The sequence below is a fragment of the Eublepharis macularius genome, chromosome 9, assembly GCF_028583425.1.
Source record: "Eublepharis macularius isolate TG4126 chromosome 9, MPM_Emac_v1.0, whole genome shotgun sequence".
NCBI lineage: Eukaryota > Metazoa > Chordata > Lepidosauria > Squamata > Eublepharidae > Eublepharis > Eublepharis macularius.
In genome coordinates this window covers 23,253,356-23,274,056 of record NC_072798.1, presented here as the reverse complement: position 1 = coordinate 23,274,056, position 20,701 = coordinate 23,253,356, and the positions used below count along the sequence as shown (strand labels likewise).

The following is a 20,701-nucleotide window of genomic DNA, read 5'->3' as shown; positions in this document are numbered from 1 at the left end:
CTTGCCCATTGCAGAGTATGTGGGGATAGGATTTGTGCATCTGCTGATTTGTAATGTGTGAAACAGTTCTTGTGTGTTGCAAGGAAACAGGAACATGATTGAGGAATGATAAAAGGACCAAAGGGCATACTGACAGGGTGAAAATGTACATTGAGTGAATTTGGGAAAAGAATAATAGCGACTGTGTGATTGCTTCAGCTTATGCCCAACTCTGCATGGATCTTCTCAACCCATATTTTCAAACTGGTTGTGTGAATGGGCTTTGGTAGGGTTGCCAGCTTTCAGGTTAGAAAATTCCCATAGATTAAGGGGTGGAATCTGGGGAGGGCAAAGTTTGTGAGCGGAGGGACCTCATCCTAGGTATGACACCATAAAGTCTACCCTCCAAAGCATCAGTTTTCTTTGGGCGAACTTATATCTGTAGTCTGGATATCAGTTGTAATTCTGGGATATCTTCAGGATGCACCAGGAGGTTGGCAGCCCTGGAAGGGAGTATGCATTTTAATAAATAATTACAATTTTTAATGTCTTTTTTACCAAATGTGTTGTTGACTTGGATGTTCCGATTTGGTTTTTGAGCCATGGTGAAGCAAGTGCCGATTACATCTATGCATGACTTCTGTGAGCCACCAAGAGACTTTAGGATAGGAAGCACTGAATATCTAAACAAATATGAATAAAAATTAAAACAAGCATAGGGTAAAAGAGAAAGAGATTAGCGTTGCTTGTCGGGGGTCGGGAGGTACTATGTCGATATATGTGAACATGCTCTTGCATGCAAGAAGTTGCATTGCATGGAATATAATTATAGAATATATCTTCTGGATTTATGCTTTCATTAACAATGGTTTCCTAAATGAGACTAATTTGTTGTTGAAGCTTGTGGTTTGGGTAATTGCCTCGTTGGACTGCATGAACAATGCTGATAATGGGCATTTAAGCTATGAAGGTTGATGGCTTTGTTTTTAGTTTCTGAATACTTCCAATGTTCATAACCCAGAAGGTTCCTAGACTGGTGGTTTAGAGAATTTGCCGCGTGTTGTTTTGCTTATGCTGCTCTTAGAAAAAGGTCACGTGTTATTTCACTGGAGATAGAATTTCATAGAACATAAGTGGAGCTTTCCACTTTTGTTTGCTTCTTGTGGGAAATTAAATTGTTTCTTTTTTCCCCTTAGTCTCCCCTGGCCTTTTTTCTGAAGCATTTTTTCCCATAACAAGGAGAGGAGGCTGGGCAAACTTAATTTCCCCATATTCAGTATAGTCAGGTCTGATCAGCCTATTCCCAAAAGCACTTTTATTTCCTGCACTTGGCTCGTAGTTCTTGCCAAAGAATGTGTTCCTTTTCAGTGCATAAGAAGCAAAGAGAGATACCTGGAGTGGCGTTTCCTTTTTCAAATAGTAACATTTTATTTGATAAAAAGCGTCCCTTATGTACATAGCATATATATTAGGAAGACCCTCTGAGTAGAGAATTTTAAGTTGATCATTTAATTTTAACCGATGATTTCTGTAATCAGTCTATTGACTGAAGTTGCAGAAGAGATACGGACATGTTATTCGCTGACAGTCTAAGTCTAAACAGGTAAGTAAGTGCCACTGAGTTTCTTGGGGCACGTTTCCTGACAAACAGTATCATTTTACCACTGTTGCCTCTGAACAGTGCACTGTCCCCGCTCTGGCACATACGTGCTTTGGGTTCCAACAGACTTTATACTGTAGCTGCCAGCAAAGCTCCCTTGCAGTTGTTATGCCCATGTGAAGATGACGATCCATTCTGTCACGCACCCTCTAAGCTTGGCAAGGAGACAATGACAAGTTGCAATTTAATTACGTCTCTAATTAAGCAGCGACCTAAACGTGCTGTCCGGTGTGGTCATTAGTGAATTAAAAACCATTTCCTTTCAGGTTGGCTGAATAGCTTCTTAGCCACTGGCATATCATAATTCTTTTCGGAGTGTCCACTTCAGTACTCTAGCTTGCTTGATACCTTTCCCCCTCCTTCACCATTGGAGAAAGAACAGAAATGCTGCCTCGGATTACATGGAAGCCTGTGATTCTCTCTTAGAGCCAAGCTACAAGTGACGCCTTACGCAGGTTGGACACTTGTCAGCTTCCCTCAAGTTTTGATGGGAAAAAAGAAGGTTTTGTACCTGCCCTATATCAGGGTTCCCCTTTAGGGCCGTTTTCACACTACTAACCTGCTTCTGTAACGTCGCGAAACGTTGCGCAAAACGTCGTGCAAAAAATGCGGAAGATAGCGTCTTCTCGTGATAGTTTTGTGCGACATCGCACAAAACTCTCGGAAGAAGACGCTATCTTCCGCGTTTTTTGCGCAGCGTTTCGCAACGTTATGGAAGCAGGTTAGTAGTATGAAAACGGCCTAGGTCAGCTTTACAAAACAGGACGGGGGGAATCTAATGGGACCCTTCAGTCTGTCCTTAAGTTAACTTTACAGCACACCCCATATACTCCCAAACTGTACATTTCCGTATTCTAAACACATAGGACTCATACTTGTCCTTTGAGGATTCCCCCCCCCCCCCATGGCTTTCATTAGGACTTTTTAAGTGTAAGCCTGTAATGAATGAAATCTTAGCACAGCTTGCCATAATTCACAGTTTGCTTGTAAGTCACTGGCTGAACTTTCTTGAAAGCAGTTGAACTTTTATTAATCTTGTAGAGGCCAAAGCAAAAGAGATTTTGGGAAGCGTATAGAAAGCTCTCTCTACCAAAACCCCTACACACCTTCTGCCTTTTCCCAGACACTTCTTGCCTTCATGCTTCGGAGACCCCGCAAGGTGAGCAAGGCTGCTTATTGACCGTTTACATTTCACTCTCTGGAAACTGCCTTCATTTTCATAGCAGAGCAATTTAGAAGAAATCTTTCCTTGATTTTCCTGAGGGCCTACTCAATTTCCCGACACCTCTGCGAAGGTCACTATTGATGTTCTTAATGCTTCGGGAATGGTGTTTTCTCAGTGCATTAGCATTTGCTTCACAAAGAAAGAGTAATAAGTCAAAAAACTCTAGCTGAGGAAAAGGAGATCCCTCGCTTTCTCCCCGCCCCCCTCTGCCCCGTCCCTCACCTTTCTTGGTTGGAGAAGATATCTGCTTCAGCCTGCCTTGTAGATAGACTTGTAGGACCATATGAATTGCCAAGCAGATTAACTGAAGACGGAAGCAGGCATAATGCTGTGAGTTCTGTGAATGGAGTGGTACCTGCCTTTGCTTTTCTTTAGCTAACAGACATGCAGGGCCCTGGTTCGCACTGATTAACCCATTGGAAGTGGGTTAATCTTCCCTCTCCTGCCATTTTCCTGAGCTAAAATGATCATGCAGAGCTACTATTTGCCCTGTTGGGGCCAACATACAGGCACACATACCAGTTCTCCTGTAGTTTTCTGCCACTAGGGCAAAGAGCAAGTTCTGCCTGGCTGATTTAGGTCAGCAAAATGGCCTGGTGGGAAATAAATCCATCCCCCCCTGACCTGAATTGGAATCCAGTGCACCTGCTGTTTTTTTAAAGAATGTTAGGAACTTTGTTTACAGAACTCCTGGCATCATTTCTGACCCTAAGCTATTAAAACTTTGATACACATTTCCTAAAGGGGTCACAGATAAGTGAGTGGAATAGGGCTGTGCTCCTATATGGTTGCTCCTTCTGAAGTTTAACTGTTCTGATTACTGATTCTGATTACTGACTCACACAGACTGCAAGCAGGGGAAGTTCCCTAGTTGTCAGAGCAGGTTGAATCGCTGTTCCAAGATTCAGGCATGGATTAGACAACACTCACAGCTTCGAGTCCAAAGGTGTATTCTGGAATCAAGTCCACAATTACAGGCTGAGGTCAGAGACAAGGGAATCGGTTCCAAACACAGCAGCAAGGTCAGTAGTAAGGGGACATCTCACTTCTACACAGCCACTCCCTTCCCTGCTGCTTTTAAGCCTCACGCTGCCCAGCCACTTGTGCTGCATCATGCACCCACCAGCTGTCTCAGTCCTGCTCCTGCAAACGCTCATCATCACTGTTGATGCTGGGCCGATGCTATGCTGCTAGCCTGGCTCTGCGCCTTCTGGTTTGGAGGGCTCTCCTTGCCTTCCTCTGACGGCACTCCCAAGACTCTGGTGATGAAGGGGGAGAGCGAGCTGGTGCCTGGCTCCCTGTTGCCAGCCCAGGGCTGGGAAGCTGAGGGGCTGATGTGCTGGGACTGCCTCCTCCTGCAGTGCCTCTGCCACTGGCTGTGGATCTGAGTCAGGTTTGCCGGCTGCTTCTTCCTCAGAAGAGTCCTCTGCATCTCTTCGCTCTACTGGGCAGGTCTGGTTCACAACACATACACAGCATCTCCCAGCTCCTGTCCATTCAGTCATGTTTTGCTTTGAAATTTCTGCAGTTGCTGTCAATGTATTTGCGAAGTCAAAAACATCATTGGATCCTTTTAGGACACTTAATATGGTAAATTGCTGTATTATGAGAGGTTAATAAAGTGTCATGATTAAATTAAGTATTTGTTCTCCAGTTTGTCCTATAAATCAAGTAAACGTGGCAAAAGAAAAAACTCCCAAGACAATTGCAGGATGTTTGGCATAGTCTCAGGTCCAGAATAAAATGCAAGATACTTTACATGTAGGCTTTTGCAATCTACATAACTATTGACAAAGCGCGCTGTGGCTTCAGTGAGTTGAACTGGGGCCCCTCTTAGCCATTGGTTCCACTGCCAGGATGTTGAATATTTATGAACATTCCAACTGATCAGAAGTTTAAAACAACTGTCAGCATGCAGGGCAATAAGGCTGTGTACTGTCAGTTGGAAGAGAAGCAGAAGATGAAGTAGAAAGCTCACTTGATAGCACAACCTGTGTCTGTCAAGCCATCGAGCTCAATATTTTCTACGCTAACTAGCAGCAGTTTTCCAGTGTCTTGGGCAAAGTTTTTTTTCCTAATGATTCCTGAGGTGGCTTTATAGCTGGAGATACCAGCGGGGGAAGGGGAGGGGGTGTACCATCTGTAAATAAACAAGATCCTCTGTACCTCAGCTCCTCCCAAACTGCTGTGTGTATCATGTTAAATCTCTTGTGTGAGAAGTGAATTTAGGTGAAATGGTTGGGGAAAGTGTGAAAGGGGACATTCCCAGGAAGACTACTGGGAGAAAAGGCCCAGCACCATGGGCTGACAGATTTACTTCTCAAATGGAATTTTTATTTATGTATTCCCTGCTTTTCTCCCCCACATGTACCCACAGGGGCTCGCAGCATCCATTTTGTCACAGCAACTAACACTGTGAAGTAAGTTGGACTGAAAAGGAGCGACTGACCCAAGGTCACTCAGGGCCAGCCAGGTGTCACAGTATCCTGGTGGCTGCCACAAGGTTGTCATTCCCATTTTGTAGTAATTTTAAAATGCCATGAAGGCCCGATACTGATTGGGCTTGGGGTGCAGAGCTGTCTTTCCCCCCTTCGTCCCCATGCCTTTTCAAGTATCAAGACAGCCCTGGCTCTTTTGGGCATTTGTAAAGGCACAATGGTTGTGTGGAAGGAGACAAGAGCTTTATGCTGTGGGCCCGACCAGGTCCTTGCAGTATTTTTAAAATGGTGACAACATCCCTTATGGTGGCCGTAAGGACACTGTCACATCTAGTTTGACTCTCAGTGAGCTTCCATGGCAGCGTGCGGATTTGAACCTGAGTTACCCAGATAGTAGTTTGACATGCTATCCACCATATGATGTTGGCTCTTCAGATGTTGGTACATGGAGCAGAGATAAATCGGAGGGGACAGAAAGGCTCTCTTGAACACTATTTTTGTATTTTGAAAATCATTTCTCTGCCCTTTTATCCATAATTATTTCATGCCCTTACATATGTTCAGCTTGTTGTGAGCATCTGATTCCATTGTTGGTCTTCCTTCGTAAATTGAAGCAATTTGGCATCTTTTTGAATGAAAAGAGTCTATAAAGGTCAAAGTCTTTTTAAAAAAAACTACATCCAATTTGTCTTTTCTGTCTCCTGTCTGAATAAGTCTGTTATGTCTTCTCTGTATCGTGTTCAGTAAAAAGTTAGTGCTTGTAGGGATTAAGGTGGATAAAATCAATCCAATTCGTCATAAAGCTGCTAGGAGCAAAAAGGAAAAATCTTACGAACGAAGATTAAGCTCTGATTAATAGCTGCACCATCACATGTGTGTCTTGAAGTTGATGAAAAGCTGATGAAAGACGGTTGCAGAAAATGTTCCTAAGTGTTAACGTTTCACTTGCTTTTGAACTTGTTGAATAGAGGTAAGGAATGAGTTATACCAAGAAAGATTAAAGACCTTGCTATTCCTGACTGGCAATAGTTTTCCAAAGTCACATTATTTTGTGGACCTGCATGCTGAGATTCTTTAAAAAGGGCAATCCAAAGGCAGGAGCTTTATTTCCTGCTGCTGGGAGCTGAAATGCCAAATATTTCCCTGCTGCCAATTTTGCTATATCTGAGTGTGGAATGAAGGGAGAAAATAGAACCCTTTCTCTCGTTATCCTGATATTAGAACCCTGGATAACTCCATGAAATTCCCTAGTCAAAGGTGTTTGGACCACATCTGTACCTAAATTAGGCCTACTCCCTGTTCTTTTCTTCAAGGAACTTTTAAACATTATTTCAAAATACAGGAAAGAAGAGAGGTGCTTTAGTTGCAAAAAGTAACTTTAATTTAATAAATTATGATGATTTAATACATTATGGGGCATATTCTGACAAAGCACTGGAGACAGACAGGACACTGTTTTCTTAGTATGGAGTTTTCACTTGAATTTTTTTTTGTAATTTTTTTTGTGTGTAATTTTTTGGGTAATTTTTTGAATTACAGTATTTTCCACCCCACAGCCCCTGAGAATTGGAGGTGAGTGGGGGAAGAATATGATTGAGATGAATTGTTCTGAAAGTAGGGTTTGAAGCAGAGTCTTGGAAACAGGCACTACTTCTCTGTTGACTAGGCAAAAGCAGACAGCTATACCCTCACACTTGGCCAGTCCTCCTGAGGCTTCATACTGCTTGCTAATTGCAGGAATTATGTTGCATTCCGTATTCCTTTTTGTGCTTGAGCAAGGCTGTATGGCCAGAGCAAGTCTGGGACTCCGCAGTAGCTCTGTAAACCCAAGCCTCAGACCTGCCCCCTGGCAGAAAGTGTAGGGAAGGTCCTTGGAAATACTTCATTAATTACACATAAATTATGAAATTTGCTTTCACAATATGTAGTGCAGAGTTTTGGAAAGGATTTTGTACTTAATGAAGGATATATTTATTCGTGATGATTGGCCATGGCATCTGAATAAACATGTTCAAGGACAGTAGAAAAGAGCAAGAGTCCAGTAGCTCCTATAAGACTAACAAAATGTGTGGTAGGGTATGAGCTTTCATGAGTCACAGCTTGAAGAAGTGAGCTGTGCCTCACGAAACCTCATGCCCTACCACAAATTTTGTTCATCTTATAGGTTCTGCTGGACTCTTGCTCTTTTCTACTGCTACAGACAGACTAATACAGCTACCCAACTTGATCTATGTACAAAGACAGTTTCTCTCTTGAGTACCAGATGAACCAAACAGAAGAAGACATATTTGCCATCATTGCATCCAGTGGCAGTGTGTTCCACAATTTAATTATGCATTGTTTGAAATAGTCTTTGGCTGCTCTGCTTCTAGTGAATACTTATTTTTTCAACGATCTTTTTAACAACCATGAACTTGAATGCACATTGCTACTTCATCGCCAATTCATTGAAAATTGTGTCTTCTCTGGCAGATGGGAATGTTCTAATAAAGGCTCTGTTCCTGGGCTGTTACACATCTGTTTTTGTTTTTGTTCACCTCTTTCTTTAATATAAAACTCAGGCTTTTTCTATATTGTCAATCTTCTGTGGTCTAAATCTAATAAAAATTCTTCCACACAGACAATGTGGGTTTAAATACATCCAAGTTCAAATTGGCTCACCATTTACTGGTTCTAATTTTTACAAATACAGAATTCTGGCTACTCCCCATATCTGAGCAGTTACGTAAATACAGTGCCTCTGTATTTGATGACTCTCTTTTAGCATATCCAGTAATGGAACTGGCCCTAATTCTTCCAGGTAACTGAAATCAAGGATTTTTTAAAAAAAATAAAGGTAAATGCATCTAAGAATGCGTCAACATCACATAGCTGCCTTTATTGACCTCATGACGTTCTGGCCATGAGGTACGGATATTGAAGACCACATTTAAGGTTGGCAGAAGGGAATTTGTAATGTTGCATGTGCTTGGCACATCTCTTTTAAATGGGGTCAATGCCATGACAGTGTTTCAGTCAGACGTTGCCTGGGTGGGTGCTGCAGTTGTGTGCTTGTTTAGCAGTGAAGGCTCAGGGCCAAGCTACAAGTGACGCCTGACACAGGTTGGATACTTGTCGGCTTCCCTCAAGTTTTGATGGGAAATGTAGGCATCCTGGTTTTGCAGCTTGGCTCTCCAACTGCTGTCCAATGGACTTTTCAACTGTCACTTGTCCAACATTCCGCCAAGCTGCCTACATTTCCCATCAAAACTTGAGGGAAGCTGACAAGTGTCCAACCTGGGTCATTTGTCACTTGTAGTTTGACCCCCAGTTTGAATACATGTTGGGTGCATGCAACATTGTTCAGCTTAAATTCTTTTTGCCCCCACTTGGCCTCATGTTTTAGATCCAGTTTAAACCTGAAGAACTTACCTGTGCAGCATTGCATATGTCCAGCATTTTGTTTGAACTGGGTCCTTGGCCACTGTGTATACAATGTTAGCAAAGGAGTGACCTGTAGTCTGGGTGGGGGTTGCATTGGTGTGTTAACATTCAACATACGGCAGCCTAGTTTAATTGAGATGCTGGTTTGCTTGCAATGGGTAACTTCATGCTGCCCACTAACGTTAAATTAATTTTGTCATTAGAGAGAATATTCAGAAATGTAGGTGCTGCTTTTCTCAAAGTGGTTTGCAAGAATCGATAAAAACTTCAGTAAAAATAAAAAGTTAAACACAATGCAATATGTTATTAATGGAACTTTAAAAGGCCATCTTCAGATGGAGTGCCACAAAAATTAGCCAAAAGCCAAGTGAAAGAGGAATGTTTTGTATTCTTTACTGAAGGTCGGAAGAGAAGAGGCTTTCTGCATGTCCTGAGGAAAGTGATTCTGTAATGTGGGAGCTGCTGCAGAAAAAGCCCTGATCTCTTGCCAGCGCTGTTCTTACCTGACTTAGCAAAGACAGATATTAGTTAGCACGCGGGCTCCTATGAAGGGTGGCAGTCTTTCGGGCCTGTGGTCCGGAACCATAAAAGATTGCAGAGACACGAGTTGGAGACAAATTGGCAGCCAGTATAATTGGAGCTGAACAGGAAGGCACGCTTCCAAATGGATGACTGCATTCTTTATTTGAGCTGTCTTTCAAGGGTAGTCCCATGTAGCTACACAGTAGTTGAGCTTGAAAGTTACAAAAGCCTGCTCTAGATATAGACAATATAAGACATTTCTAGCATCTAGTCCATATTTAGGCTTTGCAGCATCCATGCATTCTTCGGCAGAACAGACGGGGCAAATACTACCCATGTAACTCAGGCAAATCAGCCTTCCCCCAAACACTGGTATTCCCCCTCCTCAACTTCGGCTTGATCCAGTTTTAATTTATTCTCAGTGCTCTTTCCAAATTACTTTCCTTGGTCCTTGGGGGAATGATTTTGCCAATTGAAAACTGATTTAAGTTTGTAGGGTAGATGAGGCCACAGTATAATTTGTGTAGGATTTGATACTTGGATGCACCACTGACGTTACATCTAAACTGTGCACCTTGTTGTCTGTATATGCATGCTTGTCTGTGTGTATGATGGTGCCAGTGAAGAACAAGGGGAGGCAATATTTCTTGGCACTTGAACAGTGTAAAATGCTCCAGTGCTCTACAGACTGAAACATGGCCATAAAAAGAATACCATGAAGTTTCATGTTTCTGGCCTCCCGGTGATTCCCTGTCACATTTGCTTAGTTTTACTGGGTATCAAATATGAAAGTTTACTGCAGTGTCTGTAATGGGGTTCTCAAAGGAAAACTGAACTGTTGAAAGAAGTGGGTGTTTCGTGGCAAATTGCGGAACAAATGACCAGTTACAACAGGTTTTTAAAACCTCCGCAGATGTTTGCTGTCGGAAGGTGCCTTCTGGATTAGCACTGAGGTGGTCACTCTTGGCGATCGTTAAGTAATTAGCTGTGATCATTAAGCATCTGATAGTGCTTAGGAGAGCTGCTCGTTATGATGAAATGTTCTAGCCCAGTTCTAGCTAGGGCAGTTAAATTTCTTCTTTTGGTATCTCATGTTACATATTGTTGTAGAATATTATGGTAATTTCCTTCAAGCAAATCCACCCACTCCAGGAAGGAGGTTTTTAGTTTTTCCTTGAACTGTTATGGGCAAAATGAAACATGTTTGGCTGATACCACTCTCCACTATGAAAGTAGGATCATGTGTGTCCTTCCTTCTGAATCCTGAACAGCCATGAGTTGGTGGTATTTGGTGGTGTGCATGTGTAAAATACAACATCTGCGAAAGGTGGGCCTATACATGATGGATTTGACACCCATATATCCTTGTAAACATTATGCCTGTGTGGGGACGTCTAGGCTTTGGTGTCAGAAGTGAGGCAGGCACAGAGCCTCTCCCCAGAATTGAACAACAGAACTTCCTTTTATTGATGTACTACTGTATCCTGTCTAAATACTAGAGAACTCCTTTCTGAAAGTTTTTACCTGGAAAGCAAATAGGTTTATCTTTCAGGTTCCCTGCATGGATTTGCTCTCACTGATATAAGAAAAACCAAGATGGCTGTTGAGCAACTACAAGAAATAGCTTTTCATATAATCAGCATCTCGTTAATGGGACATTAGAGCACATAGCACACTCGTCTGCTTCAGAGTGGTGCTAGGGAAGCAACCAAATTCCTCCCCTTATTAGCAAAGGGCAGGGCTTTTTTTCAGCTGGAACGCAGTGGAACGGAGTTCCGGAACCTCTTGAAAATGGTCACATGGCTGGTGGCCCCGCCTCCTGATCGCCAGACCTTTTGTTTGTAGCTGAGCCAGTTCTGTCCATTGGAGATAATATGATAATTGTATACTGATGCAGATATGTGCCACTAGGGAGTAGAGATGGGCCCGATCTGAATTACGATTTCAAAAAAACCCCAATTTTGGCGTTTGCGCCATCGTGACTCAGCTAATCAGTTCCGTCCACGGCATCCGATCCAGCGGTCGAGAGTTTGCTTGTTCGGGACTTGATTGGATGGGTCAGTTTCTGTTCGGAATTGCAGACACTCTGGCACCAGTAATTTATTTCCGGGGCAACCAAGTCAGGGGAATGAGCTGTGTTTGCTCTCCTTCTGTTGCCCTCGAAACACGAATGGAAGCCCAGCTTTCCTTGATTAGCAGGCTTCCTTCCAACCATGGAGCAGCAACCCAGGGGAGGGAGGGGGAAGGGGGTGTTCTGAAGCCATGGGCACAAAAGAAAGGCAAAAGGCAGCACGGGAGGCTGGGAGGCCGCCCGCGCCGTTCGCCTTTCCCCAGGACAAGGGGTGGCCGGCTTGCGGGAAAAGCAAAAGGCAGCACAGGTGGCTGGCAGGCCGCCCGCGCCGTTCGTCTTTCCCCAGGACAAGGGGCGCGCGGGCAAGCCGGCCGCCCCTTGTTCTGGGGAAAGGCAAAAGGCAGCGTGGGAGGCTGGGAGGCCGCCCGCGCCGTTCGTCTTCCGCAGGACAAGGGGCATGTGGGCAAGCCGGCCGCCCCTTGTCTTGTGGGGCAGGTGAACGGCGCGGGCAGCCTCCAAGCCACTTGCACTGTTGCCAGCTCCGTGGCGCACCGGGACAGCCGGCTTGCTGCGTGGGTGGGGGGGGGGGCGACCCAGGAGTGCTCCCGCACGTGCAAGAGCCTGACTACGGTTGCCCTGGGCGCTGGCAAACGTAGATACGGCCCTGGGAATGTCCCCTCCCTGAGGGGAGGCGGCTCATTGCCGGGTTAAAAACTCCCCCCCTCTACTCTTAAGTGTGTGTGTGTGTGTGAATGTCCCCTCCCGCCCTGAGGGAGGCGGCAATGCCCGCCGGGCCTGGCGGCCGCTGCCACCAACCAGCATTCCTATATTGCTGGAAACAGAGGGGCGCCCTCCCGCTTTGGCCGCCCCGATTCCGGACCGGAAACGAGACTTGATCGGTTAGAATCGGCTACCTGCGTTCGGCGGCAGCTCAGGTCCACGAACGGCTAGATTGGAATTTTTTTTTGGATCATGCCCATGTCTTCTAGGGAGTTTCCACATTGCTTAACATGCCATGTAAATTAATAATGGATGATTTCGCAAAGATTTCATCTCTATGCTTGTCTTTATGCTTATCTTCAAATTCTCTGCTACTGTGCCCTATTGTATCTGTTTTTACTGAATGTACTAACTGTTCATGATTGTTTCTGCTCGGTGAATGTCCTACCTGTTGATTGTATTGTATTGTATTGTATTGTATTGTACTGTTTGTTTTTTGTTTGTTTAATTTTATTTTTAACCTGCCCTCCCCGCAAGCGGGCTCAGGGCGAGGTACAACATAGATTGAAATACAACTTAAAATCAGTCATAAAACAGCAACAGTTAAAATACTGTACCCCTTTCGGGGCAGCCAGCGTGAGTGGACTCTCCATACCCCTTTTAGAGGGAGACCGGTGGAAGGCTCAGCAATGACGGGCTAAAATTACCCTCCACCATATGCCTGGCGGAACATCTCTGTCTTACAGGCCCGCCTAAATGATACAAGATCCTGGCGGGCCCACGTGTACTCAGACAGAGAATTCCACCAGGTTGGGGCCAGGACTGAAAAGGCCCTGGCCCTGGTAGAAGCCAGCCAAGCCTCCCTAGGGCCAGGGACCACCAGTAGATGTTTTACGGTTGAACCAAGTGCTCCCTGGGGCACATACAGGGAGAGACGGTCCCTTAGATATGCTGGTCCCAATCTGTTTAGGGCTTTATAGGTCAAAACCAACACCTTGAACCGGATCCGGAATTCTACTAGGAGCCAGTGGAGCTGCTGCAAGATAGGCGTAATGTGTGTCCTACACGAAGCTCTGGTTAGGACACGTGTAGCAGCATTCTGGACCTGTTGAAGTCTCCAGATCAAGACCAAGGGCAGCCCTGTGTAGAGCGAGTTACCTCTAACCTGGAGGTGACTGTTGCATGGATCACTGTTGTTAGGTCCTGGGCTGAGAGGTTGGGCGCCAGTTGCCGGGCCTGCCGAAGGTGGGAAAAGGACACCTGAGCCACAGCCGCGATCTGGCCCTCCATAGACAAGGAGGAATCCAGAATCACTCCCAAACTCCTAACCAATGGTACGGGCACAAATGGTGCCCCCGCAAAGGTCGTGAGAAGGATCCCTGCCTCTGACAGCCCACGGCCCAAGTACAGGACCTCCATCTTCGCGGGATTCCTTGCACTGTGTAATCCACTGTGCACTGCGTAATCCACTTGCACTGTGTAATCCACACTTGCACTGTGTAATCCACCTTTGGTCTCAGTGAGAAAGGCGGACAATAAACAAATTAAATAAATAAAATAAATGTTCCCATCTCCCTTGAGCTATGAACTCTTCATATAGCTTTGGGCAGGTCATTACATCTCCTTACTTCATTTTCTATCTGTAAAAATGAAACAGCAGAAACCCATTTCACAGGCATGGCATGACTGTCCTTAAGATTAAGTAAAATAATAACAGTAATAATCATAACAATGTGCTTATATACCACCCTTCTGGACAGATTTTTGCCCAGTCAGAGTGGTGAAAAAAGTCAGTGTCATCATTATCCCCACAATACATCTGGGGAACTATGGCTGAGAGGAGTGGATTACCCAAGGCCACCTGTAGAGGTCATGGCAGGAGTGGGATTCAAACCAGCAAAGTGCAGATTCACAGTTCAACCACTTAACTACTATGATATAGCTGCTTCTATACTGCTCTCCTAGACAGATTAGTGCCCCACTCAGAGCGGTGAACAATGTCAGTGTCATTATTATCCCCACAATACAGCTGGAGAGCTGTTTTAATAAAATAAAATACTACTAAAAATCATTATGAACAGCCTGATAATCCAAGTATCTAAGAAGTATAAATATTATTATATGAGAAATTTGTGATCTGGCCTGAACTTGGCATTCTCTTTCACTCACGTGCCTCTAATATTCTTACTCTTTTTCAGAAGCTGGAGCACAGAGAAGTTCTGATTGGTCTGTTGTTCCTGGTTTTTCCTTTTATACCCGCTAGCAACCTCTTCTTCAGGGTGGGATTTGTTGTGGCGGAGCGTGTCCTGTATATGCCTAGGTAATTTTCACATTTTGAGTTCTTTTGAAATGGCTGTTCATTCATTCATTCATTCATTCATTCATTCATTCATTCATTCATTCATTCATTCATTCATTCATTCTCTCTCTCTCTCTCTCTCTCTCTCTCTCTCTCTCTCTCTCTCTCTCTCTCTCTCTCTCTCTCTCTCTCTCTCTCAATATAGATACGGCTATAGCTATGTTCCACCCCTCTTTAATACCTACAGTATTCACAGATGTTTCAAACTACTGTGTTCTCTTACGATCTCTTAAGCAACATCTGCTGGACAGTAGCAAATAGAAGAGTTTAATTAGTTGCAGGCTATGCAGTGATTCGGTGTTGTGCCATGTTTTTAAACATTACCTCTTTTTTGATATTTGTGCTTGCTGTTCACCCAGCCCTAAATAAATCTCTATAAATGGAATTTCTGGGTTAAATACTTATTTCTCTTCAAGGGCTTCATTGAATTAGGTGCTATGGTAACAGTAATTTTCAAATATCTCAATTGCACTTTGACGAAACCCAGCTGCCTGATGGAATAAATCATAGCTGCAAAGCTTTCCCTGAGAGAATGATCCTGCAATTGGTGGTGATTAGAGTTTTCCTTTCACAGTGGCCCAGTTCACACCATGGCCAGCCACATTCATGAGCACCCACGAAGTGCATGGGGCTGCCGTTGGGCTCGCACCTAGAAGGCAGTGCTGTTTGTCACCACCAGTGATGCCCTGTGGATTTCTTATATGGGGCTCACCATTTTTTGCATAGTCATGGCCAGGGGTCATTTCCTAGAAAAAGAACTGCATGAACTCATTAGCATATGTCATTAGCATATGCCCCACCCCCTGCCATCACCGGAAGTGTGTCAGAAGGCAACATCCACCCCTCAGGCCCCTTTCCGCAAAAATCTCCAGGCATTTCCTGAAAGCAGAATGAACTCAGAGCAGCTTACCCTCATTTGGAGTCCAGCCCCACCCGGCTTGCACACACTCCCTCCCTCCCCTCCCTCCCTCCCTCCCTCTTCCTCTCTCTCATGAGTCACAAATGAAAATAAAGCAGCAGAGCAGAATCAATTCAAAGCCGCTTACGTTCCTTTGGAGCCCAGCCCCACTCGGCTTGCACTCATTCATTTTCTCTCTCTCTCCCCCTCTCTCTCAAGTCACAAATGAAAATAAAGCAGCAGAGCAGAATCAATTCAAAGCCACTTACGTTCCTTTGGAGCCCAGCCCCACTCGGCTTGCACTCATTCATTTTCTCTCTCTCTCCCTCTCTCTCTCAAGTCACAAATGAAAATAAAGCAGCAGAGCAGAATCAATTCAAAGCCGCTTACGTTCCTTTGGAGCCCAGCCCCCCTCGGCTTGCACTCATTCATTTTCTCTCTCTCTCCCTCTCTCTCTCAAGTCACAAATGAAAATAAAGCAGCAGAGCAGAATCAATTCAAAGCCGCTTACGTTCCTTTGGAGCCCAGCCCCCCTCGGCTTGCACTCATTCATTTTCTCTCTCTCTCCCTCTCTCTCTCAAGTCACAAATGAAAATAAAGCAGCAGAGCAGAATCAATTCAAAGCCGCTTACGTTCCTTTGGAGCCCAGCCCCACTCGGCTTGCACTCACTCATTCATTTTCTCTCTCTCCCCCTCCCTCTCACAAGTCACAAATGAAAATAAAGCAGCAGAGCAGAATCAATTCAAAGCCGCTTACGTTCCTTTGGAGCCCAGCCCCACTCGGCTTGCACTCACTCATTCATTTTCTCTTTCTCCCCCTCCCTCTCACAAGTCACAAATGAAAATAAAGCAGCAGAGCAGAATCAATTCAAAGCATCTTACCCTCCTTTGGAGAGCCCTCACCACTTACAGGCCTCAAGGACGGCCCATGCCCCCAACCACCCCGTTCCTACCAGGGAAACCAGGAGGTGGTGGTGGTGCTCCTGCCGCTGCCGCTGCCTGCTGCTAAAGACAAGGACAGCCAGGAAGGAAAGGAATCACGTGGGTGGGGCCAAAACCTACGTGACCTCTTTTCAGATCTACCGGAACGCCGTTCCAGCACGTCATGGCTGTGCTTTCTTTTGGGTACCACTTGTGCAAATGGCAGCAATTGCAACAGATGCATGTAGAGCCCCCTGTTTGGGAACTGGTGTAAATCATAGAGTTGGATGGGGCCTCACAGACCATCCAGTTGAACCGTCTACTCAGTGCAGGAACAGCCTAAAGCATCCCTGACAAGTATTCGTCCAGCCACTCCTTGGTGACTGCCAATGAGGGGGAACCCACCACATCCTTAGGCAGCCGATTCCACTGCTGGATTACTCTTAACCTGAAGAAGTTTTTTCCTAATGTCCAGCTGATGCCTTCCCCCCGGTAATTTAAACCCCTTGTTTCAAGTCCTGTCCTGTGTTGCCTGCAGGAACATGAAATAAGGAAATCCATATGGCCAAAGATCCTACTAGATACCACTAAGAACTTGAGTTTTCCTTTTCTGCATTTGTAATTTTTTTTTAAAAAAATAGATACTGTACAAGATCTCCCCCCTCCCCAACTAGCTAATGGGACTGTCAGGCTTTCTTCAGGATTACTTCAGCCCCAATTGCCGTGCTTCCATGCAGCCATCCCAGGTGAATCGTAGTGTCCCAGCCTCTGGCTCAGAGCGGTGGTCATGTGATACTCAGGTCTAGTCGGTTTCCACCTAGCCCTGTAAAGCTATTGACTGTAGCTTGGCTCCATTTTCTGAGCGACTGGATACTCGGCATAGATTGCGCTCTAGCGCTGCTCAGCCCAGCCCACTTCCACTTTCCATGCTGCCCATCCAAACCTTCAGCCTGTATCTCACTGGTGGTTCTGTTACTGCTGAGCCTTAAAATGGGAATTTCTCCCTGAAAACATTTTTTTCGGGGAGGGGCCTCTTCTTTGGTTTTTTTTACATGTATTGATACGCAGCTTTTCTTTTATAAAGGCACTTGAGCTTGGAATTATGATTTCTGGTTGGCTGTAGAATTGTGTCTAATATTAAGGGGAAAGCGTTTTCCTTCTGTATTTTGTGAAAACTTTTTATTCCTCTTCCTTTACATGTCCCTTCCCTTACCTCCTTATGCCGTTGGTAGGTAAGAACTGGTATTTTCAGCTCCGATTACTTGAAATTTCCTTGTTTAAAAATTGTTCATGCCGCGCCTTGGCAGAGAACTGGAACTTAAATCTTCAGAATGAAAAATGTACATGGCAGCTAATTCTTATGGTAGATTGAAAACAGATAGACCTTGCTTGTTGTTCCAAGGTTCCCAGAGGGGAGAGAAGGAGGTATGTATGGAGAAGGCTATGGAGAGGCCTAAACTTGACTGCTTGCACAAATTCTGAACAGTGATGAATGGTCTCACTCATTTGGTTCTCCTTAAAAATAGCTGATAACCTCAGCAAAGCAAGAATGATTTCCCTCCCTTTGCTCCGAGGGGGAGCTTGGCAATAAAACGATTGAGCAAATAGAGCAGGGATCGGGTTTTTTTTTTATGTTACTGCAAATGCTGTTTAGAAGAGGTTTCATCTCTTGCTCTGTTGCCAAATGTCATATGTCTTCCGTGAATTTTATTTCTGCTCTCAGCTGTTTAATTAGAATACAGTGATAATGCCTAAATGGTACAGACTGACAGTACACTGGATGAGTATATAAAGGTGATTTAAAAGTCCTAAATGGAAGAGCTCTTTTATAAATATTTGTGACTGCGTAAATGGGGACGAGTGTGCAACGACCACCATCAAAGTCTGGGAGAGTGGGCCCAACAATTGAATATTAGTCAAAAGTTAATGGGGTGAAACAAAGCCTAGTCTATCACAGGAGGTTAATGTGCAACCTTGCAGTGGCACAATATCAAGTTTAAAGTTAGCATACCAGTGTAACACCTACCTGGGCTACTGATCCCTGGCATGTTAACCAAGCATACACAATTGCTTTGCACAGGTAAGCCGCCCTGTTTAAACAAGGTGATGAGCAAGTGCAAAAGTCCTGTAGGTAAAATATTTGTTCTTGCCAGCTTCAGATGGCAACTGGGCCTACTTGAAGCAGAACAAGGTAGTAGTAGTGGCCTAATTCGGACTGCAGGTAGGAGATAGCACTGCTGTGGTCTGGAAAAGTTTCCAATGCTATATTTTACCATGGAAAACTTTGTACCTTGCATCTGTAAACAGTCTGTTTATTGCTGTCAGGGCAGTTGTGCTGCAAATGAATCACGTTAGATGGGCTGAACAGGGACTATGAAGTGCAGACCAACCCCAATGTTTGTACATGATATATTTGCCTTCTTTTCCTAACATTATTTCAATTTCACCGATGTTATTTAAATCAGTTATCCAAAATTGAATCGAAAACATTTTCTTTGGGAGAATAGTGGACTTGAATGCTTCCCCATGTGAAAAAGCTCATTGCAAGTTAACCACCACAACAAAAAGCCCACAGCACAGTTGGCCTTTTTTAGGTTCCTGACACGTCCAGTGTGACCAGGAACCAATGACATCACACCAGGGCTGATTCTTTAGGGTTGTACCAGAAGTGACATCATCGGCAGTGCTATGAAGCATGAGCGTGATTCAAACACACAGGATAGACCACGATTCAAATGCCCCCTCAGCTATGAAACACTGTTACTCTGCCTAATCTACTTCACAGGGTTGTTGTGATGGTTGGGAGAACCATGTACAATTGCTTTGGGTTCCTTGGAGGAAGCGCAGAATAAAAATGAAATGGATAGTAATTGGTTAGTTAATAATAACAACAACAACAACAACATTCAATTTATATACCGCCCTTCAGGACAACTTAATGCCCACTCAGAGCGGTTTACAAAGTATGTCATTATTATCCCCACAACAAAACACCCTGTGAGGTGGGTGGGGCTGAGAGAGCTCCAGAGAGCCGTGACTAGCCCAAGGTCACCCAGCTGGCTTCAAGTGGAGGAGTGGGGAATCAAACCCAGCTCTCCAGATTAGAGTCCCGCCGCTCTTAACCACTACACCAAACTGTTATGAAACTCATTAAATAACTTTGGTTTAATCTACTGTCAATATTTGTAAGGGTAGAACAGAATAATCCCTCAGAGGAAGGAATGAGTATTGACAAGTCAAATCAGTTACTCTTTGACAGATACACAGGTACATGTATCTTCACATCCCTGTCACCAGTTCGTTTTTCAGTTTTATTTTTCAGTGAATCTTGCCACTACATTGTATTATCTGACGATATGATGGCATTCATCAGCACTTTTTTATCCATTATTTATTTCATTGGGAGTTACTTCTGAGTAAACATAGTTCGATAATGCTGCAGCTATATAAGAACGGGAAAAGTCCTGTATATATCCTCCCTGCAGCTGTTAAAATCTTACACAAATAACAGAAGTGTTTTTACAGTGCCCAAAGTAGGTATTGATGAGAGTCTAGAGGGAATGAATTCAGAGCAGCCTGCGTTGATGTGATGTTCAGGGCTTTTCTTCCCCTTCTCTTTAATCATTTTTTGTTCCTAGAATTTTTTTACTTGATTATCTGAGAACCTCCCTTCTGAAAACAATATCAATTTATCTGGAATTCTTAATGTGCTCTTAGTATTTCCTTTTCCATTGCCTGCATCACACAATGGTCAAATTACAGAAGCTATTACTGTTTCCTGGTCAATGTGCTTAAGTCACTTTTCTATTCTTGTCAGTCCTGGGAACGTACTCTCTTGGACAGGATTAGTCAGTGTTGTGGCTGTAGAATGAGGCCCACGTTTATATGGTACCAGACCCCCTCTTGGATTTTGGATCCTATGAATGAATTCCATGTGCAGTAACCAGTCTGTGCCATGGAGCACGCTTTCTCTTCTGCTAAAACTTCTGTTTATGCAAGATCAGTGGTTTTCAATAGGCGATGGTGCAAACAGAAGTTTTAGTGGAAAAGGAAGCCTGTTCCATACCAGACTAGAGAGCACAGAACTTGTTCATAGGATCCAAACCTGATAAATACTGTATTACATATATCGTTCATGTTTTATCGTGTCTTTCCTTCAAGAAATTCAAGGTGGCTTCCCATAAACTTCACCTGTCTTCCATTTTTCCTCACCCGTGGGCCCTATAAGGCACCAGTTTCAATGAAATCCTGCCTCAAGTCATAGTTAACTTATGGCGACCCCTGGTGGGGTTTTCATGGCAAGAGACTAACAGAGGTGGTTTGCCATTGCCTGTCTCTGCAACCCTGGTATTTGTTGGAAGTCTCCCATCAAATTACTTAAAAAAAAATTAAATTAGTTTTTCAAATAAAGAGCAAATAGAAGAGAAAGAAGGAATATAAAGAAGCAAGAAAAGAAAGAGAAGTTTAGAAAAAAGGGGGGGAAGT

General features: G+C 44.2%; 1 protein-coding gene across 1 annotated transcript in view; it reads left to right on the top strand.

Moving 5' to 3' along the window:
* Positions 1-20,701, top strand: part of TMTC1 (transmembrane O-mannosyltransferase targeting cadherins 1) — a 178,159-nt gene that overhangs the window by 80,019 nt on the left and 77,439 nt on the right. Inside the window, exon 9 of the mRNA XM_054989117.1 lies at positions 14,237-14,358. Within this exon, the coding sequence (XP_054845092.1) occupies positions 14,237-14,358 (122 nt within the window). The remainder of the gene's footprint in view (positions 1-14,236; positions 14,359-20,701) is intronic.